This window comes from Cucurbita pepo, chromosome LG09 (genome assembly GCF_002806865.2).
Source record: "Cucurbita pepo subsp. pepo cultivar mu-cu-16 chromosome LG09, ASM280686v2, whole genome shotgun sequence".
Classification (NCBI taxonomy): Eukaryota; Viridiplantae; Streptophyta; class Magnoliopsida; order Cucurbitales; family Cucurbitaceae; genus Cucurbita; species Cucurbita pepo.
In genome coordinates this window covers 3575502-3594205 of record NC_036646.1, presented here as the reverse complement: position 1 = coordinate 3594205, position 18704 = coordinate 3575502, and the positions used below count along the sequence as shown (strand labels likewise).

The window sequence follows — 18704 nt, the reverse complement described above, 5'->3', positions numbered from 1 at the left end:
CAACCCCAAAAAAATTATCTTTTACATAATTATTACCAGAAGTCTTTTTTTTTTTTTTTTTTTTTTTTTTTTTTTTTTTTTTTTTTTTTTTTTTTTTTNATGAAATAATGAATTCTATCCACTAGTCGACATTTAAATTATTAATTATTAAGTCAATGGTCTTTGTAAAGTCTTCTCCCAAATTTATTATTATTATTATTATTTAAGAATCATTTTTATTTTTAGTAGACTTAGAAGAACCCAAAGCATGGGAGACTGTAACTAAGTGAATTTTTTTTATTCCCATGGATTAAAATACACGTACACTCTCTATTTATTAATTATTCATAATTATAAAAATTTATAGTTGGATAAAATAATTATTGATTTATTAATTTTCTCGATGCAATAGAATAACTTTAGCACAGTTAGGTAAACTAAGATTTCGTTTGGCCATTTAGTAACTTTCTCACGTGTTATTTTACTTTTTTCAAGAAATAAGTTACTCAACCCACGAAGTCAAAGCCTCGAGAGGACCGGTCCTAAATAGAGTAGTAAATTTCCGATTCAACACAGTAAATGAGGAAAGGAGTAGAAAAGAAATTCTCCCCGTTAAATAAACGAGGCTGGGAACGGGCGTCCCTATCCCCGACCTATGTATATATATATATATATATATATATATATATAATTAAATAAGCCATAATTTTCTTAAATATTTGGTGGTTCTGCACGTACTAGATTACGACGAAAAGTCAAAAACAATGTTCAGAAATTTACACCGCAATTAATTGCGATTGGTGTGCAAAAAAATTAAAAAAAATAAAAATAAATAAATAAAAATGAAAAGTCAATTAATCGCGCCTTTCCATCATTTTCCAAATGCCGATTTCCACATTGGCTACGGGATACTAATATTATTATTATTATTATTATTATTATTATTATTATTATTATTATTATTATTATTATTAATATATTATTCATAATGCGTATAATGGAACGTCCACCAAGACGATGGGACGTTTCCGAAGACTAACACTTTACGACTTGTCGTTCGGTTTGGTTCCGTTGGACTTTTATCCAATGAAAACTACAGAAACTTCATTTTCCAGGAAAGAGATGCTAAATAGGATAATTAAATAATAATAATAATAATAATTTTTTTTAAAAAAAACTTATTTATTATAATATTTTTATTTGGGTATTATTGTAATATCATGAGCTAAGAAGCCCATAACCATTTGGGCTGGCCCAGTAGAATCAATTTTGGGTAGGAAGCCCATTAAGTCTATAACCAGGCCCAAAGCCCACATTCGTTCTTTTCTTTTTTTTTTTCTTTTTTTAATATTCAATTATTTCACGAGTATATGCTCTTAACATTTGAACGGGCTAAACTTATATGCTCTCGATCAAGGAGTAAGATGTTTGAATCTCTTGAGTAATCACTGAATTATTTCTTATATATGCTCTTTTGCTCGAGGAGACCATTGGAGATCTAGTAGATCTCAATTTTACAAAATCATAGCCCTAAAAATTCAATGGTTTTAAAGAAGTGAGGTGCGTCTGTGTTAAACTTGGAGATGAAAGTTTTCTTTCATTTCTCGATTGTGAAATGAAACTAAGTTCACGAGTTCGTTATCCTAGATTCGAACAAGTTGATAGTAATGGGTCGGGCTGAGTTTTATTATTTAATAAGCATTGTTTGAGTTGAAAATTTTTATAACCCGAACAATTGAATTAAGTTTAAAAAACGTCTCATTCTAATTGAATCCAACTCATATCCTAACGAAAAAAGTTTTAAGACTTATCCAAAAGAAAAGAATTAAAAAAAAAAAAAAAAAAAAAAAAATAAANGAGTGTTCATATGATTCATCATGGTTTGTTTAGGCGTGTTACCTATGGTCGCGTGTTGGATATCCCGATCATGCTTATTCAGGATGTGTTGTCCATGACCGCATGTCCGTTCCAAACCCCTTTACTATTCTTGTTGATTACGAGGTGCATGACTAGTCACCAAAATCACGTCTACACCCATTAGAGCTAAAATGCCCTAAAATGTACTATAGAGAACGTGACTAGTTGTCAATTCTTTCTACCATGTTATATGTTATTGTTGCTTAATCACTTTTAGCCTATAATATTATTTTCTTTAAAATTGTATTTAATGTATTTCCTCGCTCACGTTTTCTAAAATATTCTTCTCAAACGTGACTTGAGGCTCGAGCATACGTCGATATTGTCCGTGAAGTCCGAATTTCACACGATTCACTTGTTCGCTAGATTAAAATAAATGTCACATAATCACTGTCCCGCTACAGCAAGAGTGCAATTGTGACACCTAGCCTAAACTATAAGAGTTGGGTTGTGTTAAATTTTTTTCCCGATTTTAGTTGAATTGAATCTTTGGAAAACTAAAAAAGTTATGTTCGTTCGTGGGTTGGAAACTTTTTTAATCGGGTACCTAAAAACAAGGTTCACAACCTAACCTTACCATACTTTTAAGATTTGTTATGAATAATTGTATTTGACGTTTGTAGTAGATGTTAGTGATGATTGTTTTAAATAATTACAAAAATTAACAACTAGACAACTTAACCTAACCCAATCTGAAAAGTTGTGAACTCTGTTGAGGCGATTCGGGTCACCAGTCCAACTAGTTCTAAATACCGAGCATGGCTAATCTGAAGAGCGGTTAGTGAAAAAGCCTTAATCACTCATTACTCATAATTTAATTACACAAATACCAAACTTTGATTCATATAATGTCCCATTAGCTAACTTTGTGTAAGCCACCCACCATTTCTTGTCTTTCTAATCATCATTTCAAAACAAACCCCTTTTCACATTCTTATCATCATTAGGCTTAATAAACAAACATTATATTACACATCTTCCAATACTATTGATACCTATAATCATTGGAACGACCCTTCGAAATGACGAGAAAATTTCTCGTACGAGTGTTTGTGAGTCGAGTTTAATTGGGTTAAGCACAAATTCCGCTCTTTCACAAAATAATCCATCTTTTTCCCGTTTATTGGTTTTGTAACGAAAAGTATAGGGTTTTGTTACCTCTCCAACTATCTCGTCATTAGGTAGGGTTTTATTGGCCCAAGCACTTATTTGTTTAATGTTTATACCGATTGATCATAAAAAAAAAAAATTTCTTCTCAGATACGAGGAAATGATTCCGTTTCAAAGCCAAATATCGTATACATTTTTTTTAACTCAACCCAATAATAAATTTTTTGGGTTAGGTTGATTCGGTTTGTATATATATTTATTTGTGTGTTAACTCGATCTAATTTTAAGAGAGCTCATGAACCAACCCAATCCATAAAATTTTAATTTATTTGAACCCAACTCAACCCAAATAAATTTATAACCAACCCAAACAGAACGGATTGAGTTGGGTTAGGTTGATCGGGTTTTTTTTTTAACGTTCTTAACTTCTCGAAGTCACGTAATATCGAATTGCTCAAAACTAAGCATGCTTAATTTTGGAGTTGTAGCTATTGAAAAGGAAGATATACGTAGTCACTATTATTCGATACGGATCACTCTTATTTGAACGTCGTTTCAGTTCATTTACATATTCATCCGTTAGTTGAACGGTCTCAATATCATTGTACTTATTAGACTCATGATTTTACGATATGATTAGCTAAAAAAAGAAACTCTCATTGGGAAAGGATATTCATTTCAAATATAACCTATGGTTATTATTTTTGTAATTCAATCATTATATGAATTCTAATCATATGATCATATGATTTATTTGCAATATAGTCCCAAACTTATATTATAAATTTTCTTCTCAAATTATATAACAAATTGATTAGTGGGGTAGCTAGAGAAGAAATTATTATGATTTGTTTTTTTTTTTTAAAAAGTTTAAAATTAAAATTATGAGTTATGATTCATTGACCCACCAGCAATGATTCAACTAAAAAGTATTGATAGAGGGAGGAAAAAGCTTACGAGAATTGGCCCTCTATCGTCGGGTTGGACATGTTTTGGGACATTGACCCTGTGAGCCGTTTGACAACCGAACTTGTTTTTCCATGAAAATAAATTGAATTTGAAAATTGATCACAGCTGAGTCTGAGTCCACGAGTTCTTCAATTTAGTAAGATATCCAATCCCAAATTTCAAGGTGTGGACTAGGAAATGCCTCTCGTTTTTCGTACGTATCCACTCATCTTTATCAGCTCTGTCTCCCTTACGAACAATTAACAACCATTTAATTATTTTATCTTCCATTTAAGATGATATCCAAGAGAAATAGACCGTCCCTTTAGATAACAAAACAAGATAATGAAACACAAAAACAGTATTTCTGGACCTAATACTCATGAGTCCAGAACGAAAATTGAACGGGTATCAAAACAGGCTGAAATCGTTATCTTTTGTATACAATTTTGTTACATCTAAGAAGATATCCAAGATCAATAGACCGTCCATTTCTTTCCCGACTTTTCCTCAAAGAAAATGTAAGCATTTCCAGACCCAATTTTCAAGAACCAATAACAAAAACGAATGGCTATCAAAACAGACCAAAGTCGTTATCGTTCGCATACCATTTTCTTGCCTCTAATATCATATCTAAGAGCAATAGCATGTCCCCTTCTATCTTTGTTGGCTTTTCCCCAAAGAAAATGCCCACAATTCCATCAATAAAGTATATATATGTATAGGCTATGGATTCTATTCTAAGTTGTAGCCTTATAGGCTTTCACCCTTTATGAAACACAATGGCCCCACGTATCTTATAGCCAAAGATAATGAGTTTCCCCATTTTGTGACGCCAACTCTTCAATCATCTATCGTTTTTGCACAACAGGGGCTTCAACTATTGGCTTATTTCATGTCGGGACCAACGACAGACAACGATGAAACGAGATTGTGACATTTGAGTATGTTTAGGACATGCTACAAAACTACGATGTCTTTGTTTTGTATTTATGTTCTTTTGAATTGTTGGACACGGAGAATTCAGTGGTTAATGTTTTGGATTATTGTTGGCCATTCATTGTAATTTCCAAGTCGTTTCGTTTGGACTTCTTTGTTTTGTAGAATTGACGATTATTTATTTATTGTTTTATTTCAACCCTTCCACTTCAAAGAATTAAATTAAGAATGTCGGGGTTAAGTAAGCTTCTTATCTGAGCTGTTCTAATGAGGTTGAGTCTTCTTTGGTTTCATAAAGTTTTTTCTAGTTATGATTCGACTCCAGCTCCTCCAATGAGGTTGAATCTTTTATGGACGTACATGTTATAAGCTCTAATGATGATGCAAAGTTAATTAATTAAACTCTTCAATTAATCAAGTTTCATTCATTAACTATATGTCACTCTGCTATGAATCTAAAGTTGCATTCTTATGCACGGTAAAACTGTCATGACCCAATTTTTGTGATTTCGAGAAATTGGACCTCGAAGAAAAGACAAAACGAAATAGAATCAAAATAAAGAAAGAGAGGGAGTAACTGCCCCGGTTAGGAGAACAGGACTCTCCACAATGGTATGGTATTGTCCACTTTGAGGGTAAGCTCTCGTGACTTTGCTTTGGGCTTCTCCAAGAGGCCTCTCTCAGTCGAGAGAGTATTCTTTTTATTATAGACCCATCATCATTTTTTAAATTAGTCAATGTGGAACTTTCATCATCCAACATCTCCCCTCGAACAAAGTACGTCTCCCCTTAATCGAGACTCGATTCCTTTGGAGTCTTAGTCATTTTTTACTATGCCTTTGAGGAGGCTTGACTTCTCTTCTTTTGGAGTCCTTTGTTTGAACATCAAACATTTGAGGATTTACCAACCTATTGGCACGACTAAGTTTAGGGCATGGTTCTAATATCATGTTAGAAGAACACGACTCTCTACAATGGTATGATATTGTTCACTTTGAACATAGGCTCTCATGGCTTTGCTTTGGGTTTATCCAAAAGGCCTCAAACCAATGGAGAGAGTATTTTTTTTTATTATAAACCCATGATTATTCCCTAAATTAGCCGATCTCGGACTTTCATCATCCAACACCACCTACTCCGTTTGGGGCACAACGAGTCTGACTCTGGTCGAGCCTCTTTCACGAAACCTACAAAGAACCTAGAGGAGAAGTATACTAGACCTTTGAATCGTCCAAAATCATCAAGAAACAAGAAAAATCTAGAGAAAAGTTCTTGAATCTTTTGTTCTCGGATTTTCCTTAAATATGCGAGAAATATTATGAGTTAGATTCTGGAATTTGAGTATGTTAATCGAGGAAGTATTCGCCCATAGTCTATTGAGGAAGTTGTAGACGATTCGGATCGGAGATAGGAGTTCCGACCTTCGTCAAGATTTATAAAAAAAAAGATTAAATCATTGCATGAGATATCTCAATTTACAAGTCTTGTGACGAATAATTATGAACAGAGTGTCATCTAAGACACTCAAACTCATCCAATACTATAAATAGTTTAGATTATTACTCGAACACGATCTTTTTATGACAGAGTCTGAATTGAAGAGAGCAAAAAAAAAAAAAAAAAAAAAAAAAAAAAAAAAAAAAAAAAAAAAAAAAAAAAAANTGCAAAAATCCAGAGAGGTTAAAGAAGAAGAGGATCCCACCAGAAAAGCCTACGGAGGAAGAGCGGGGCCTCCTCTGTCGGGTGGCGCCCCGTTTGGGCGACAGAGCCAAAGCCAACCAACGCAAAAATTTGTGGGTAATGCCGAATCCTTTCCCTCTCCTTTTTCACTTGCGACAACCCAGTTATGTTCATACACCTCTCTTTCTTCTTTACATGTATTCCAATACACTCCCGTTTTCCATCTGTTATCCTCCGTTTTGTCTCCAAATTTCGAATCTGCCACTGCCCTTTTGATTGTGCCAACACAGGGCTTCGTTTTCGTATCTGGAATGCACTGATAGCGCCAATTCACTCAACATGTAGCCAAGGTGTTTGTGATAATGCCTCAATGGGATACAAGATTCTGGTTCACACTGCTTGCTTGGACTCTACTTTTTAGAATTCTTTTCCTCATATTTCGCCTTCTTTGCTTGCTTTTTGCTTTGCCTTTACAACATATACCCATCAGTTACTTGTTAACTTCATCGCCAATTGATGATTGAAATTTAGTTCTGTGTTTAGTTTCAGTTTGACTTTCTTGTTTTTGCATATGATACTCAGAAATGGAAATGCAAATCTAATCTCATGAGATCCTATAGAGGTTGGAGAAAAGAATGAAATATTCTTGTAAGGGTGTGAAAAACCCTACTTAGATGACGTGTTTTAAAACTTTGAGGGAAAGTCTAAAGAGGACGATATCTGCTAACGATGGGCTTGGACTGTTACAGATGGTATCAAAGCTAGACACTGGATGGTGTGCCATCGAGGACGCTAGCCTCCAAAGGAGTGGATTATGAGGTCTCACGTTAGTTGGAGAGGAGAACGAAACATTCCTTATAAGAGTGTGAAAATCTTTCCTAGACACATTTTAAAACTTTAAGGGAAAACTTGAGAAAGATAATATTTGCTAGCGATAGGCTTTTACAATTTTACCTTTATCAATTTTAGTACTTCTAAGAATTGGCTGAGTTGTTATTAATGCAGGCAATTCATTAGGCTGCTAACTGAGTCAGCCGATCGATTCTTGGGCCCAAGTTCAACATCTGTCAGAATTTATGCGCCTAGATTTCATGAGGTGATTATATTCTGACTCACTCACCAGCTTTAGTTCTTAAACAAAATGCATTCCCTTTTTGTTAGATTTCGTTGTCCAATCCATTATAAGTGTTAGATAATTGAGATAATTGTAACAGTGGGATAAGGATAAATATTGTCGCTCCTTAGACTTTTTCATTTTTTTTTTTACTTCCCTTAAAAGTTTTTAAAATGCATTTGTTAGGGATAGATTTTACACCCGTATGGAAAATGTTTTGTTTCTCTCTCCAACCGATGTGAGATTTCACAATACACCCCTTGAAGTCCAGCGTCCTCGCTGGCACACTATCCAATACCATTTGTAACAGTCCAAGCCCACCGCTAGCATATATTGTCTTCTTTGGACTTTCCCTCTCGGGTTTTCCCTTAAGGTTTTTAAAACGCATCTGTTAGGGAGATGTTTTACACTCTTATGAGAAATGTTTCATTCCCCTCTCTAACCAATGTGAGATCTCATAATCCACCCCTTGGAGGTCCAGCGTCTTCGCTGGCACACTGCCCGATACCATTTGTAACAGTCAAAGCCCACCGCTAGTAGATATTGTCCCTTTTGGGCTTTCTTTTTCGAGCTTCACCTCAAGGTTTTTAAAATGTGTCTCCTAGGGAAATGTTTCACACTCTTATAGAAAATGTTTCGTTTCTCTCTCCAACGACGTGAGATTTCGCAATAATAGATTTAGGACCACACAAGTAAAGGATCTGTGATACCTTCTTATCGTGAGGCTAAAAATCACTTGATCAGAGGCTAGGAAGCGGTTATGTAGGACCCATATTCGCCTCTCAATCTCATCAGTTGTAGTTGACAGAGGGCATCAAGGAAATAAATTTTAAACATATCAGCAAACCACGAGAATCCGATGCAGAGACAATGTTGAAGATGACTTCCAACCGCCTAATAAATGCAATTTTAAGCATTCATTAATCAAACTTTACGACCAAAACAAGCTTTCACTTACCCCATCCTCTCATCATTTCTTCTGTTTTCAATCAACTTATTAAAAAAAGATCTCTTCTTTCCCCTCTTTCGAAGTCACACTAACGTTGTTCTTCGTTCATTTCTGTTATGTATTTTATGTAAAATTGCTTCTTTACCCTATGGTTTTACAATATTTGTTACTGTTCATGAATTTCTCTCTTTTTGTTTGTTTGTTCAGAATGTTTGAAGGCTATCTTGAAGCAAAAAGCCTAACACATTTTGGCATCCAAATATATTTTTTACAGAGGGAAAATTGGGAAAGTTTTCCCTAACAGTATTCTACATCTTCACATACTTTGTGAGATCCCACATTGGATCGGGAGGAGAACGAAGTATTCTTTATAAGAGTGTGGAACCCTCTACCTAGCATATGCGTTTTAAAACTTTGAGGGAACTCTGGAAGGAAAAGTCCAAAGAGGATACTATCTACTACCGGTGGGTTTGGGTTGTTACAAATGGTATCCGAGTTTGACATTGGGAGATGCGCTAGCAAGGAAGTTGAGCCCCAAAGGGGGTGAACATGAGGCGATGTACTAGCAAGGACGCTAGGCTCCAAAGGAGATGGATTGTGAGATTGAGCCCCAAAAGGGTGGACATGAGGCGGTGTGTTAGCAAGGATGTTGAGCCCTGAAGGGGATGGATTGTGAGATCCCACATCAGTTGGGGGAGAACGAAACATTCTTTATAAGGGTGTGGAAACCTCTCCCTATCAGACACGTTTTAAAAAAGCTTGAGGGGAAGCTCGAAAAGAAAAGTTCAAAGATGACAATATCTGATAGCGTTGCACTTAGGCTATTACGTACTTGAATATATATATATAAGTGGCCATCAGTACAGTGAAATAGAGCGTTTTGTTTAGGATTTGATAGGGATAAACATATTTTAATTCCTGCTTTTGGAGACACTATACTTTCTTTTTTCTTCTTTTAATAATATTTCTAGAAACTTGAAACTAAAGTTCAGGCATAGATATATTGGAGATTTTATTTAGAAGAGAAATGGAAACTTTTCTCTTAATTTTGCTCTAATATTTGCCTTTTGAGAATTAATAATGGATTGGAGGACTGTATGAAGGGATACGATGTTGCTTATAAATTAGTATTTGACTAAAATAATGTGTGTGAGAGAGCCCACTGTAAAAAAAAATTGCTATGGCAATGATGAGGGCGAGGGCCCGGCGGTGGGCGCAGGATAAGCACGTGGGCTTCTCCTTGTGAAGTGCACGCTGGCAGAGCGATGCCTATGGGACCCTTAAAAAGCAAAACCATATTCTTCTTCAGGTAACATAAAAATATTAACAAAATATTCTCCAGTTTTTGTGTTTTTTCTGATCCCCAGACTTTTCCCTGATGATTGGTTGGCTTATTGCATACTTGGGAGGAGGTGAGATCCTATATCGATTGGAGTAGGAGGTGAGATCTTATATCGATTGGAGGGGCGAAGCACACGTTTTAAAACCTTGAGAGGAAGCCCGAAAGGAAAATTCCAAAGAAGACAACATCTATTAACGGTGGGCTTGGACTGTTACAAATGGTATCAGAGTCAAGTACCGGGCGGTGTGCCAGCGAGGACGCTTGGCCTTCAATGAGTGGATTGTGAGATTCCATATCTGTTCGAGAGAAGAACGAAGCCTTCCTTATAAGGTTTTACACCGAAAGAGCTAAAAAGCTTCAAAATCTTAAGCCTCCGGTCGTTTCGTTCATCTTAAAAACCCCATTTTTTTGCATGTTCTTTTTGTCTACATTCTGTATTACCCTTTCTAGTTCGTGTAATTTGCTGTGAGGTAAGTTTTGTGTGCTAATTTTTGGCCTTTGATTGATAAGGGTGGGTGTGCTGTATTTGTATTTTGTTGGGATTGCAGTGACTTCGATTCGTTGTTTTCCTGTCCATATCACATGGGGTAGAGAATTTGACTGAAAGGACACGGCCTTTGTAATGTTCGATCTTCTGGGTTTCTGTCACTTTGACTATTGCTGCTATCATAAATTCTGTATTATATATCAATCCCACATCAACCAGCCCTCTTACTTTCCCTTCCCTTCTTGGCGCTAATCCCCTGTTCAAGGACAACCGTCTGTGGCTGTTGGTGAACTTAAAGGGTGGCCTTTCATTATCCAGCAGCAGAATAATTTCTTTGATGCATACACATCAAGCGTATCTGATGAACACTGAATCTTAGAACACATTAGGAGAAGAAGCATTCAACATGAAGTTTATGAAACTTGGATCTCGACCAGACACTTTCTACACTGCTGAGGCTGTAAGGTAAGATCCTTTTTTCAAACCTTTCCAATTGGTGTTATGATCTGAAGGGAATTTCGTTTTTTTGTTGTGAATTCAGGTCAGTTTCTTCTGAAGTCTCTAGTGATCTCATAATTCAAGTGAAAGGAAGTAGATATCTCCTTCACAAGGTAAAACCAAGCGATTTTTTTAATGAATTGTGCTTTGTGAATGTGTGTTAGTGCCATCATTTTGAGCTGATTCTTATGTTCTTGGCATACAGTTTCCTCTTCTGTCCAAGTGTTTACGCCTGCAGAAACTATGCGCCGAGTCCCCGGAATCCTCACTGCATCAAATAGTCCAGCTTCCTGATTTTCCAGGCGGCCTAGAGGCGTTCGAACTATGTGCAAAGTTCTGTTATGGTATAACGATTACTCTCAGTGCTCACAACATTGTATCGGCTCGATGTGCGGCCGAGTATCTTCAGATGACAGAGGATGTAGAGAAGGGGAATTTAATTTACAAGCTTGAAGTGTTCTTCAGTTCTTGCATTCTTCATGGTTGGAGAGATACAATTGTGACATTGCAAAGCACCAAAGCATTTCCTTGGTCAGAGGAGCTTGGAATCACAAGCAAATGTATAGAAGTGATTGCATCAAAAATCCTTATTCATCCATCAAAAGTGAATCTTTCACATAGTCATTCCCGACGACTTAAGGACGATATCTCGTGCAATGGCATCGATAGCCAACGACACAAACAGGCAACCAGGGGTTGGTGGGCTGAAGATGTTGCAGAACTCAACATAGACCTCTACTGGAGAACCATGATAGCTATTAAATCACATGGGAAAGTGCCCTCCAATTTAATTGGAGATGCACTGAAAGTTTATGCTTCGAAATGGCTACCGAGTATATCGAGGAACGATTTTGTCGATGCATCTGACTCGGATTCAGACAAGGCCAATGAGTTATCTGCAAAGCACAGACTGCTCTTGGAATCACTAATAAGCTTACTCCCAGCAGAGAAAGGTTCTGCTTCTTGCAGTTTCCTTCTCAAACTTCTAAAAGCAGCCAACATTCTTAGTGCCTCGCCTGCTTCAAAAATGGAACTGGCCAGAAGAGTGGGAGTCCAATTAGAGGAAGCAATGGTCATAGATTTGTTAATACCTTCCCTATCATACACAACTCAGATGGTATATGATGTAGATATAGTAATGACCATAATTGAGCATTTCTTGTTACAATGGCAGAGTCCCCCGACAAGCCCTCCGAGATCAAGGATCGGTTTCGAAAGGAGAAGGTCTCGCTCGGCCGAAAATATTGATTTTGAGTTACAGGAAAGTAGAAGGTCTTCTTCAGCTTCTCATAGCTCAAAGTTGAAAGTTGCCAAGCTTGTGGACAGATATCTTCAAGAAGTCGCTCGAGATGTGAATTTGCCGTTATCCAAGTTCACGTCAATCGCCGAGTCGGTCCCGGAGTTTGCAAGGCTGGATCATGATGATTTGTACAAAGCTATTGACATCTACCTTAAGGTAACTCAACTGTGGTGGCTTCATGCTTTACATTACTTCTACCATTGACATTATTTCCAAACAAATAGTTCTAAAAGGTTTCAACATCATACTTTAGGATGTGGGGGCACCAATGCAAGTAGATAACCAACTCTATTGACCTTAAAATCTTGTCATTCTCACCATTTATTAGCAGTTGGATAAGACTGGCCCATAAGAAACAAATTAATGGGGACTAATCATTCTAAATTTAGGTGTAATATCTTTGGGTCCTAAGTTCATAGACCTAACAAGAAAATGTTTGGTTCAAGCTCACCGCTATCAGATATTGTCCTCTTTAGATTTTTCCTTTCGGGTTTTCCCCTCAAGGTCTTTAAAACGCGTCTATTAGGGAGAGGTTCCATACCCTTATAAAGAATGTTCGGTTGAAGTGTTAAAATCATTCATGTAACATCACTAAGCCCCACCGCTAGCAGATATTGTCATCTTTGAGCTTTCCCTTCTGGGTTTCCCCTCTATGTTTTAAAACACGTCTATTAGGGAGAGATTTCCACACCCTTATAAAGAATGTTAGGTTGAAGTTTTAAAATTATTCATGTAATAGCCCAAGTCTATCGTTAGCAGATAGTGTCCTCTTTGGATTTTCCTTTCTGGGTTTCTCTTTAAAGTTTTAAAACGCGTCTACTAGGGAGAGGTTTACACACCCATAAAAAGAATGCTTCGTTCTCCTCCCCAATCGATGTGGGATCTCACGATTCAAGTTTCGGTTGTCCATCTCGTAACACTGTTATTTATGACTTGCCCTGTTCTTTGTTTTAATGTTTCAAACATACATTTAGAATCCATTATGCTTAAGGATTTTCCTTCATGCTTACTCTACTAAGAGAATCATTGGGCTTCATAGCTGAAGGGATCCCTTTTGAATCTTAACTTTGAAGAAAAGCCTAAGAGCTTTATCAGGAGATAATGCATCATTGGGCTTCAATCTATGCTAGATTTCAGAATCATTTGCTTTGTAAAAGTTCTCAAAGAGGTCAAATAACGGTTGTGTTATTGTAACTAAAAATCCAGGCACATCCAGACATGGGAAAGAGCGAAAGGAAGCGATTATGTCGAATTCTCGACTGCAAAAAACTCTCCGTTGAGGCTTGTATGCACGCTGCACAAAACGAGCTACTCCCTTTAAGGGTAGTGGTCCAAGTCCTCTTCTTTGAGCAAGCAAAGGCAACAATGGCTGGTAGCAAAGTGGCCGAGCTGCCAAGCAACATAAAGGCACTTTTGGCTGCCCATAATATCGACCCGTCGAAGCCACCAGCACCATTAAGTACTACCACGAGCGTTCAAGCAGACGACCAACAGAGCATCTCAGGGTTGAAATCACCAAAATCCAAGCTTTCTACCTTGCAAATGAAGCTAGCTGAAGATGACTACTTGAATGAAAATGAGATGCACCCTGATGGAATGTCAAGGCCCTCTAAGTTCAAGGCTTTCTGTTCTCTCCCGACTCGACCGAAACGGATCTTCAGTAAGTTATGGTTTACTAACAGAAGTATCATAGAGAAGAATTGAGTGAATTTTGTTCCTTTTGGGATTGAACATATTCTCTGTTCTTTTGGCTTTTGATATTAGATAAGTTCTTTGTAAGAAGTTGCAGCCTTTTAGACAAGAGATTTAAGAATCTCAATGAGTATTAGTGGTGTAATCTATTATAAATAAGAACTAAAGTTGTAAGAAATGTGGATCTGTTTGTGGTACTTGACCACGTGAAGCCAATGTTCTTGTTCTTGAATATGAACAAGAATCCATTGTCCCATTGGTTCTGTAAAGTTTGCTTTCTTCTTGTTTTGACATGTTGTTGAGCCTTATAATGGAGCATTACCCTCGTGCTTCATTTTTGTCTTTAATATTATTCCAAAGTAGATGATCGAATATGAATTAGTGGGTTGATTTGAAATGTTTCCTCGAATGCCTGATAGAAGCGGGAGCGGGTGGGTAGAACTCGTGAACTTTAGTGTAACAGCTCAAGCCTACCGCTTACAGATATTGTTCTCTTTTGAGCTTTCCCTTAAGGTTTTAAAACGTGTTTGCTAGGGAGAGGTTTTCACATCCTTATAAAAGTTTCGTTCTACTCTTCAACTGATGTGGGATCTCACAATTCACCCTCGGGCCTAACGTTCTTGTTGGCACCCATTCCCCTCTCCAATTAATGTGGGATTTCACAATCTACTCCCTTCAAGACCTAGCGTTCTCGCTGATACTCGTTCTTCTCTCCAATGGATGTGGGGTCTCACATTTAGTCCTTTCACTTTTTGATCTACAATCCTTCGAAATGAGGAGTTAGGCTGGTTTGGCCCTCTGACTTTTAGCTGTGTGTTTATGACTTTCGTGAAGCGAATGCAAGGAAGTTAACAAATAAGGTAAATAAGTTCCGTCCAATAACTACTCGTCGGTTATCAACGAGACCTTTTTTCTTCTTTTGTGAGGATCAAAGAGAAAGGAGTAATCATTAGCGATTTAAAGTAAATTATTTTATTAAAAATATGTATTTTTTTTTTATTGATAGTTCTTTCACCCTGTTAGACTGGGCTGGACTAATGTTGGGCTGGTGAGGCTAATGGGCTTTGGGTTGGAGGTTAACGTGGGTTATGGGCCCACCACGCTTCCGCTCTGCCACTCTGATTAAGATTTGAGGAGTAAGCAAACCCCTTCACTAAAATGAAATGTAACAAAATAAAAAACTACTTTAGGACGGGAATTTTTCAAATGATCATGAGGACCAAAAAATTTCATTTGTACATCGAATAGTCATACTTCTACCGTAGTTGCTCAAGTTGAGCCCTAATCATCAAGAATGATAGATTCTCACCCCTAAGATTCACGTGTTACATGTTCATATCATGTGTAAACATTAACGTAAAAAAGGATGGTCGAGACCAATCATGGCCAGCTAATTGTGATAGACCAAGTGAGCGCGGCCACGTCTTCAACATGTTTCCTCTTTCAATATCGATACGCCATTTGTACAAATGAGATTTTTCACCATTTAATTTAGTTGAAAGGAGAATTTTACATGGAGGGTAAGGACATAAATAATCTCCCAAGAGTTTTATGCAATACTAGGGATAATTCAAAGACTTCTTTTGAAGTCGCGCATTTTCTTTAGGAAATTGATAGGTTCGTGAATCCGTTCGATGAGAATTCTATGAATAGTTCAAGAACTACCATAAAGTAATAAGTTCACCGATCCAAAGAAGAATCTTACACCCAATAAGATTAGAGTCATCCCTACTCGGTGAAACTGAACAATGAATCGTATCGAGGGAGTTGTGATTAATGTTGTTAGTGAAACTAAACCATAAGAACAAAATCAAGAAACTAATAAGACTAAAAAAGCCAACACATTGTAAAACAAGCTAAAACACGAACAACATCATGCCACCAAACACGAGAAAGAACAAAAACTTGGAACATATGGCACACATATCTATTGTGTCTTATGTTCTTTCCAATTTTAACACCTTTTTGTCTTAACCCTAATCCAATCAACATATCCTTAATTCAAACCTACTTCTACTCGTAGCGATAAGCTCCACTAAGCACATCAATGCACGCTCTTTAAATAAATTTTGTCTTTGTTATACTTTCATTAGTACTCATCATCTATTCCGCTCCTATCTAAAGTGATGCTAGACTACTTCACCTTCGCCCTTCACAAAGACAGGTACAAGTACGATTCGCTCAACCACATGATAATAGCTATTCTTCACAATTGTCCAATTTTCTCCAAGCAAGATGCTTGAAGGGACAAGCGTGTGAAAGTCAACCCTATACAAAAAGAGCGATCGGTAACTCGGGTGTACCTTTCAAATTTGAAAAATTGGTGATATACCGTCTAGGGTTCGTACGTTTCAAATCAAAAAGTCAAAACCACAATAGAAAATAAAATAAATAAAGATTACATTTTTTTTTTTAGCTATCTTTAAAAAGCTACAACAGTACTAAAACCCTACAAACATGAAAGTCAAAGCTTAGCATAATACGATAATGTCCTTTGTTTCTTTCCTCTATAATTAATGCCACGTAATCGTGACACGTTGTCAAATTAATTAGTTTAATTAATTTAACCTTAAACATTCTGCATGTTGCCCGTAAAAGCATTCAAGAACTCCGGCTACTGAAATATATTCTCCATTATTCATCGCCGGTTCTTCCGACCCATACCCATACGACGGCTGGTTCAAATTCCCCACCTGAGCCGCTCCGGTTTGGTAATTGTACGAGTATCCGGTTTGCTGCTGTTGAAACCCGGTTTGGTGGTAATTCGTGTCGGAAACGACGTTTGGCGGTTGTGGATTCTGCGACTTCTTCGTCGGTTTAGGGAAAAAACCGTGAATGATTTCTTCTAGAAGACCCGAATCCGACGGTTCTTTTGGAATGAACTCGGAATCGCATAAGAAATCGTCCTCGCCAGGTGGATTTTCGGTTATAGGGGGAGAAGTAAAAGACGGTTTTGGACATGGGAAATGATCGTCTATTTTAGGAAACTGAGGGGTAGATGAGACAAAGTTAGCGTCGTACGGAAGAAGCATGTTGAGGAAAGACGGAGGGTCATGATATTCAAACGACGACGTATCGAAACGACGAGGAATTGGCGATTGTTTGGCGAAGTTTAAAGGAGAAAGAAGTTGATCGGAGAGGGACGGCGGCGGAGGAGGAGGAGTTGGAGGAGGAGGAGGGTAAACAAAATTAGTACGAGCTTTAAGTCCACGCATGGCACGTGCAGCACAATCATAAGCACGTGCAGCTTCTTCCGCTGTGTCGAAGGTACCAAGCCACCGCCGCTCTTTCGAGTGCGGGTCACGTATCTCAGCTGCATAACGACCCCACGGCCTTCGCCGGACGCCACGGTATCGCAACGCACCGGAAGCGGAAGCCTCGCGGAGGATGCGACGGTCGGCGTTACTACCCGTGGCAGTGTGTTTCTTACGGGTGTCATTGGGAGCAGCGACGGCGCCGTCGTCGAACTGCGACGCCGGTAAAGGCATTCCGTTGAGCCGCCGTAGTGCTTCCTCCATGAAAAGAACAAAAATTAACTGTTTTCGTTTGGGTTAAACGCTCGTGCATTGATGCGGTGAAATCACTGGTTGGGGTTAAAATTTATAGAGGAATTTACGACGTCGTTTAATTAAACGGGTAATCTTGGTGAGAGTGGTTAATTAGTAAGGTTGAAAACGGCGTCGTATGAGAGGTGGGGATTAGGAAGGCGGTTTATTAAAATTAATTATTTTATTGGAAGTTGGAGAAGACAGCAATTGTCATAATCTATCAGAATGATTACACTGGCGGCGCTCAGAAGTTGTTCCTCCTCCTTTGGCCTTTTCTCTGTATCCTACTCCATTTTTTGTGTGCCCTTTTTTATTTCCCTAATCATAAATCCCTAATCTTCATATTCATATTCGCTACTGATGTAACAGTCTAAACTCACTGTTAGTAGATATTATCTCACTTTCTCATTTGTTAGAGAGATATTTCCACACTCTTATAAAGAATATTTCATTCCCCGGTGATCTCATAATCCATCCCCATTAGAGGTTAGCGTCTCGTTGATACACTGCCCAATAATGTTTCGTTTTCCTCTCCAATCGATGTAGGATCTCACAATTCATCCTCTCTTGGAGGCCCAACGTTCTCAGTGTCTAGGTCTGATATCATTTGTAATAGCTCAAGCTCACCGCTAATAGATATTGTCTTCTTTAAGGTTTCCGTTCTAGACTTCCCAATCTCTAACGGATGTGAGATCTCACGGTTGAAACCTGACATTGGCTAATTAATAGTTTTGAGTTGGTTGGTTTTAATTATTTATTTAAATATTTTATTTGAAGAAAAGTCAAACAGTCAAACCCATATTTATTTATTTTTAAATATTTAATTAAGATTTATAATTCAATTTTAATATATATATATGTAATAATATTTTCTACATAATTGGATTAAAATGAGCTAGAATGATAGTGGTAGGATTTAACTCGATTTAGTTATTCAGAAAATTCATGAATTAATTTAATTTATAAATTTTTAATTTATTTGATTCGATTCAACTAAAATAAAGTTGGATTGAATTTATGTATTTTATTTTAATTTTAAAGACAGGCAATGTTCACACATGTTTTTGTTGTCTTCCTTTTAGGTCTGCAACACTGCGAACTTTTTTCAAAACCTTTCTGCAAACCCTTTTTAATACACATGTCACCCACACGACCAACCCCAACCCCAACTATTTCGTAATTGGGTTAACGCAATCCTCCA

At 37.3% G+C, this 18704-nt stretch overlaps 2 protein-coding genes across 2 annotated transcripts; one reads left to right on the top strand and one right to left on the bottom strand.

The window, feature by feature from the left end:
• Nucleotides 1–10296: 10296 nt before the first annotated feature.
• On the top strand, nucleotides 10297–14243 carry LOC111802698 (BTB/POZ domain-containing protein At1g67900-like). Its single transcript, XM_023687159.1, has 4 exons — nucleotides 10297–10930; nucleotides 11007–11076; nucleotides 11169–12419; nucleotides 13470–14243. The coding sequence occupies exons 1-4, from the start codon at nucleotides 10872–10874 to the stop codon at nucleotides 13965–13967; spliced, it is 1878 nt and encodes a 625-aa protein (XP_023542927.1). The 5' UTR covers nucleotides 10297–10871; the 3' UTR covers nucleotides 13968–14243.
• A 2142-nt stretch (nucleotides 14244–16385) lies between these two features.
• LOC111802051 (ethylene-responsive transcription factor ESR2-like) lies at nucleotides 16386–17473 on the bottom strand. Its single transcript, XM_023686307.1, has 2 exons — nucleotides 16524–17473; nucleotides 16386–16404 (listed from the first exon to the last, which is right to left on the bottom strand). The coding sequence occupies exons 1-2, from the start codon at nucleotides 17471–17473 to the stop codon at nucleotides 16386–16388; spliced, it is 969 nt and encodes a 322-aa protein (XP_023542075.1).
• Nucleotides 17474–18704: the final 1231 nt, after the last annotated feature.

Excerpts from the sequence above, each read along its gene's own strand:
- LOC111802698 (XM_023687159.1), top strand. The coding sequence starts at position 10,872 with ATGAAGTTTATGAAACTTGGATCTCGACCAGACACTTTCTACACTGCT. Across the intron at positions 10,931-11,006 it reads TACACTGCTGAGGCTGTAAG|GTCAGTTTCTTCTGAAGTCT; the intron begins GTAAGATCCTTT and ends TTGTGAATTCAG. Across the intron at positions 11,077-11,168 it reads GTAGATATCTCCTTCACAAG|TTTCCTCTTCTGTCCAAGTG; the intron begins GTAAAACCAAGC and ends CTTGGCATACAG.
- LOC111802051 (XM_023686307.1), bottom strand. The coding sequence starts at position 17,473 with ATGGAGGAAGCACTACGGCGGCTCAACGGAATGCCTTTACCGGCGTCG.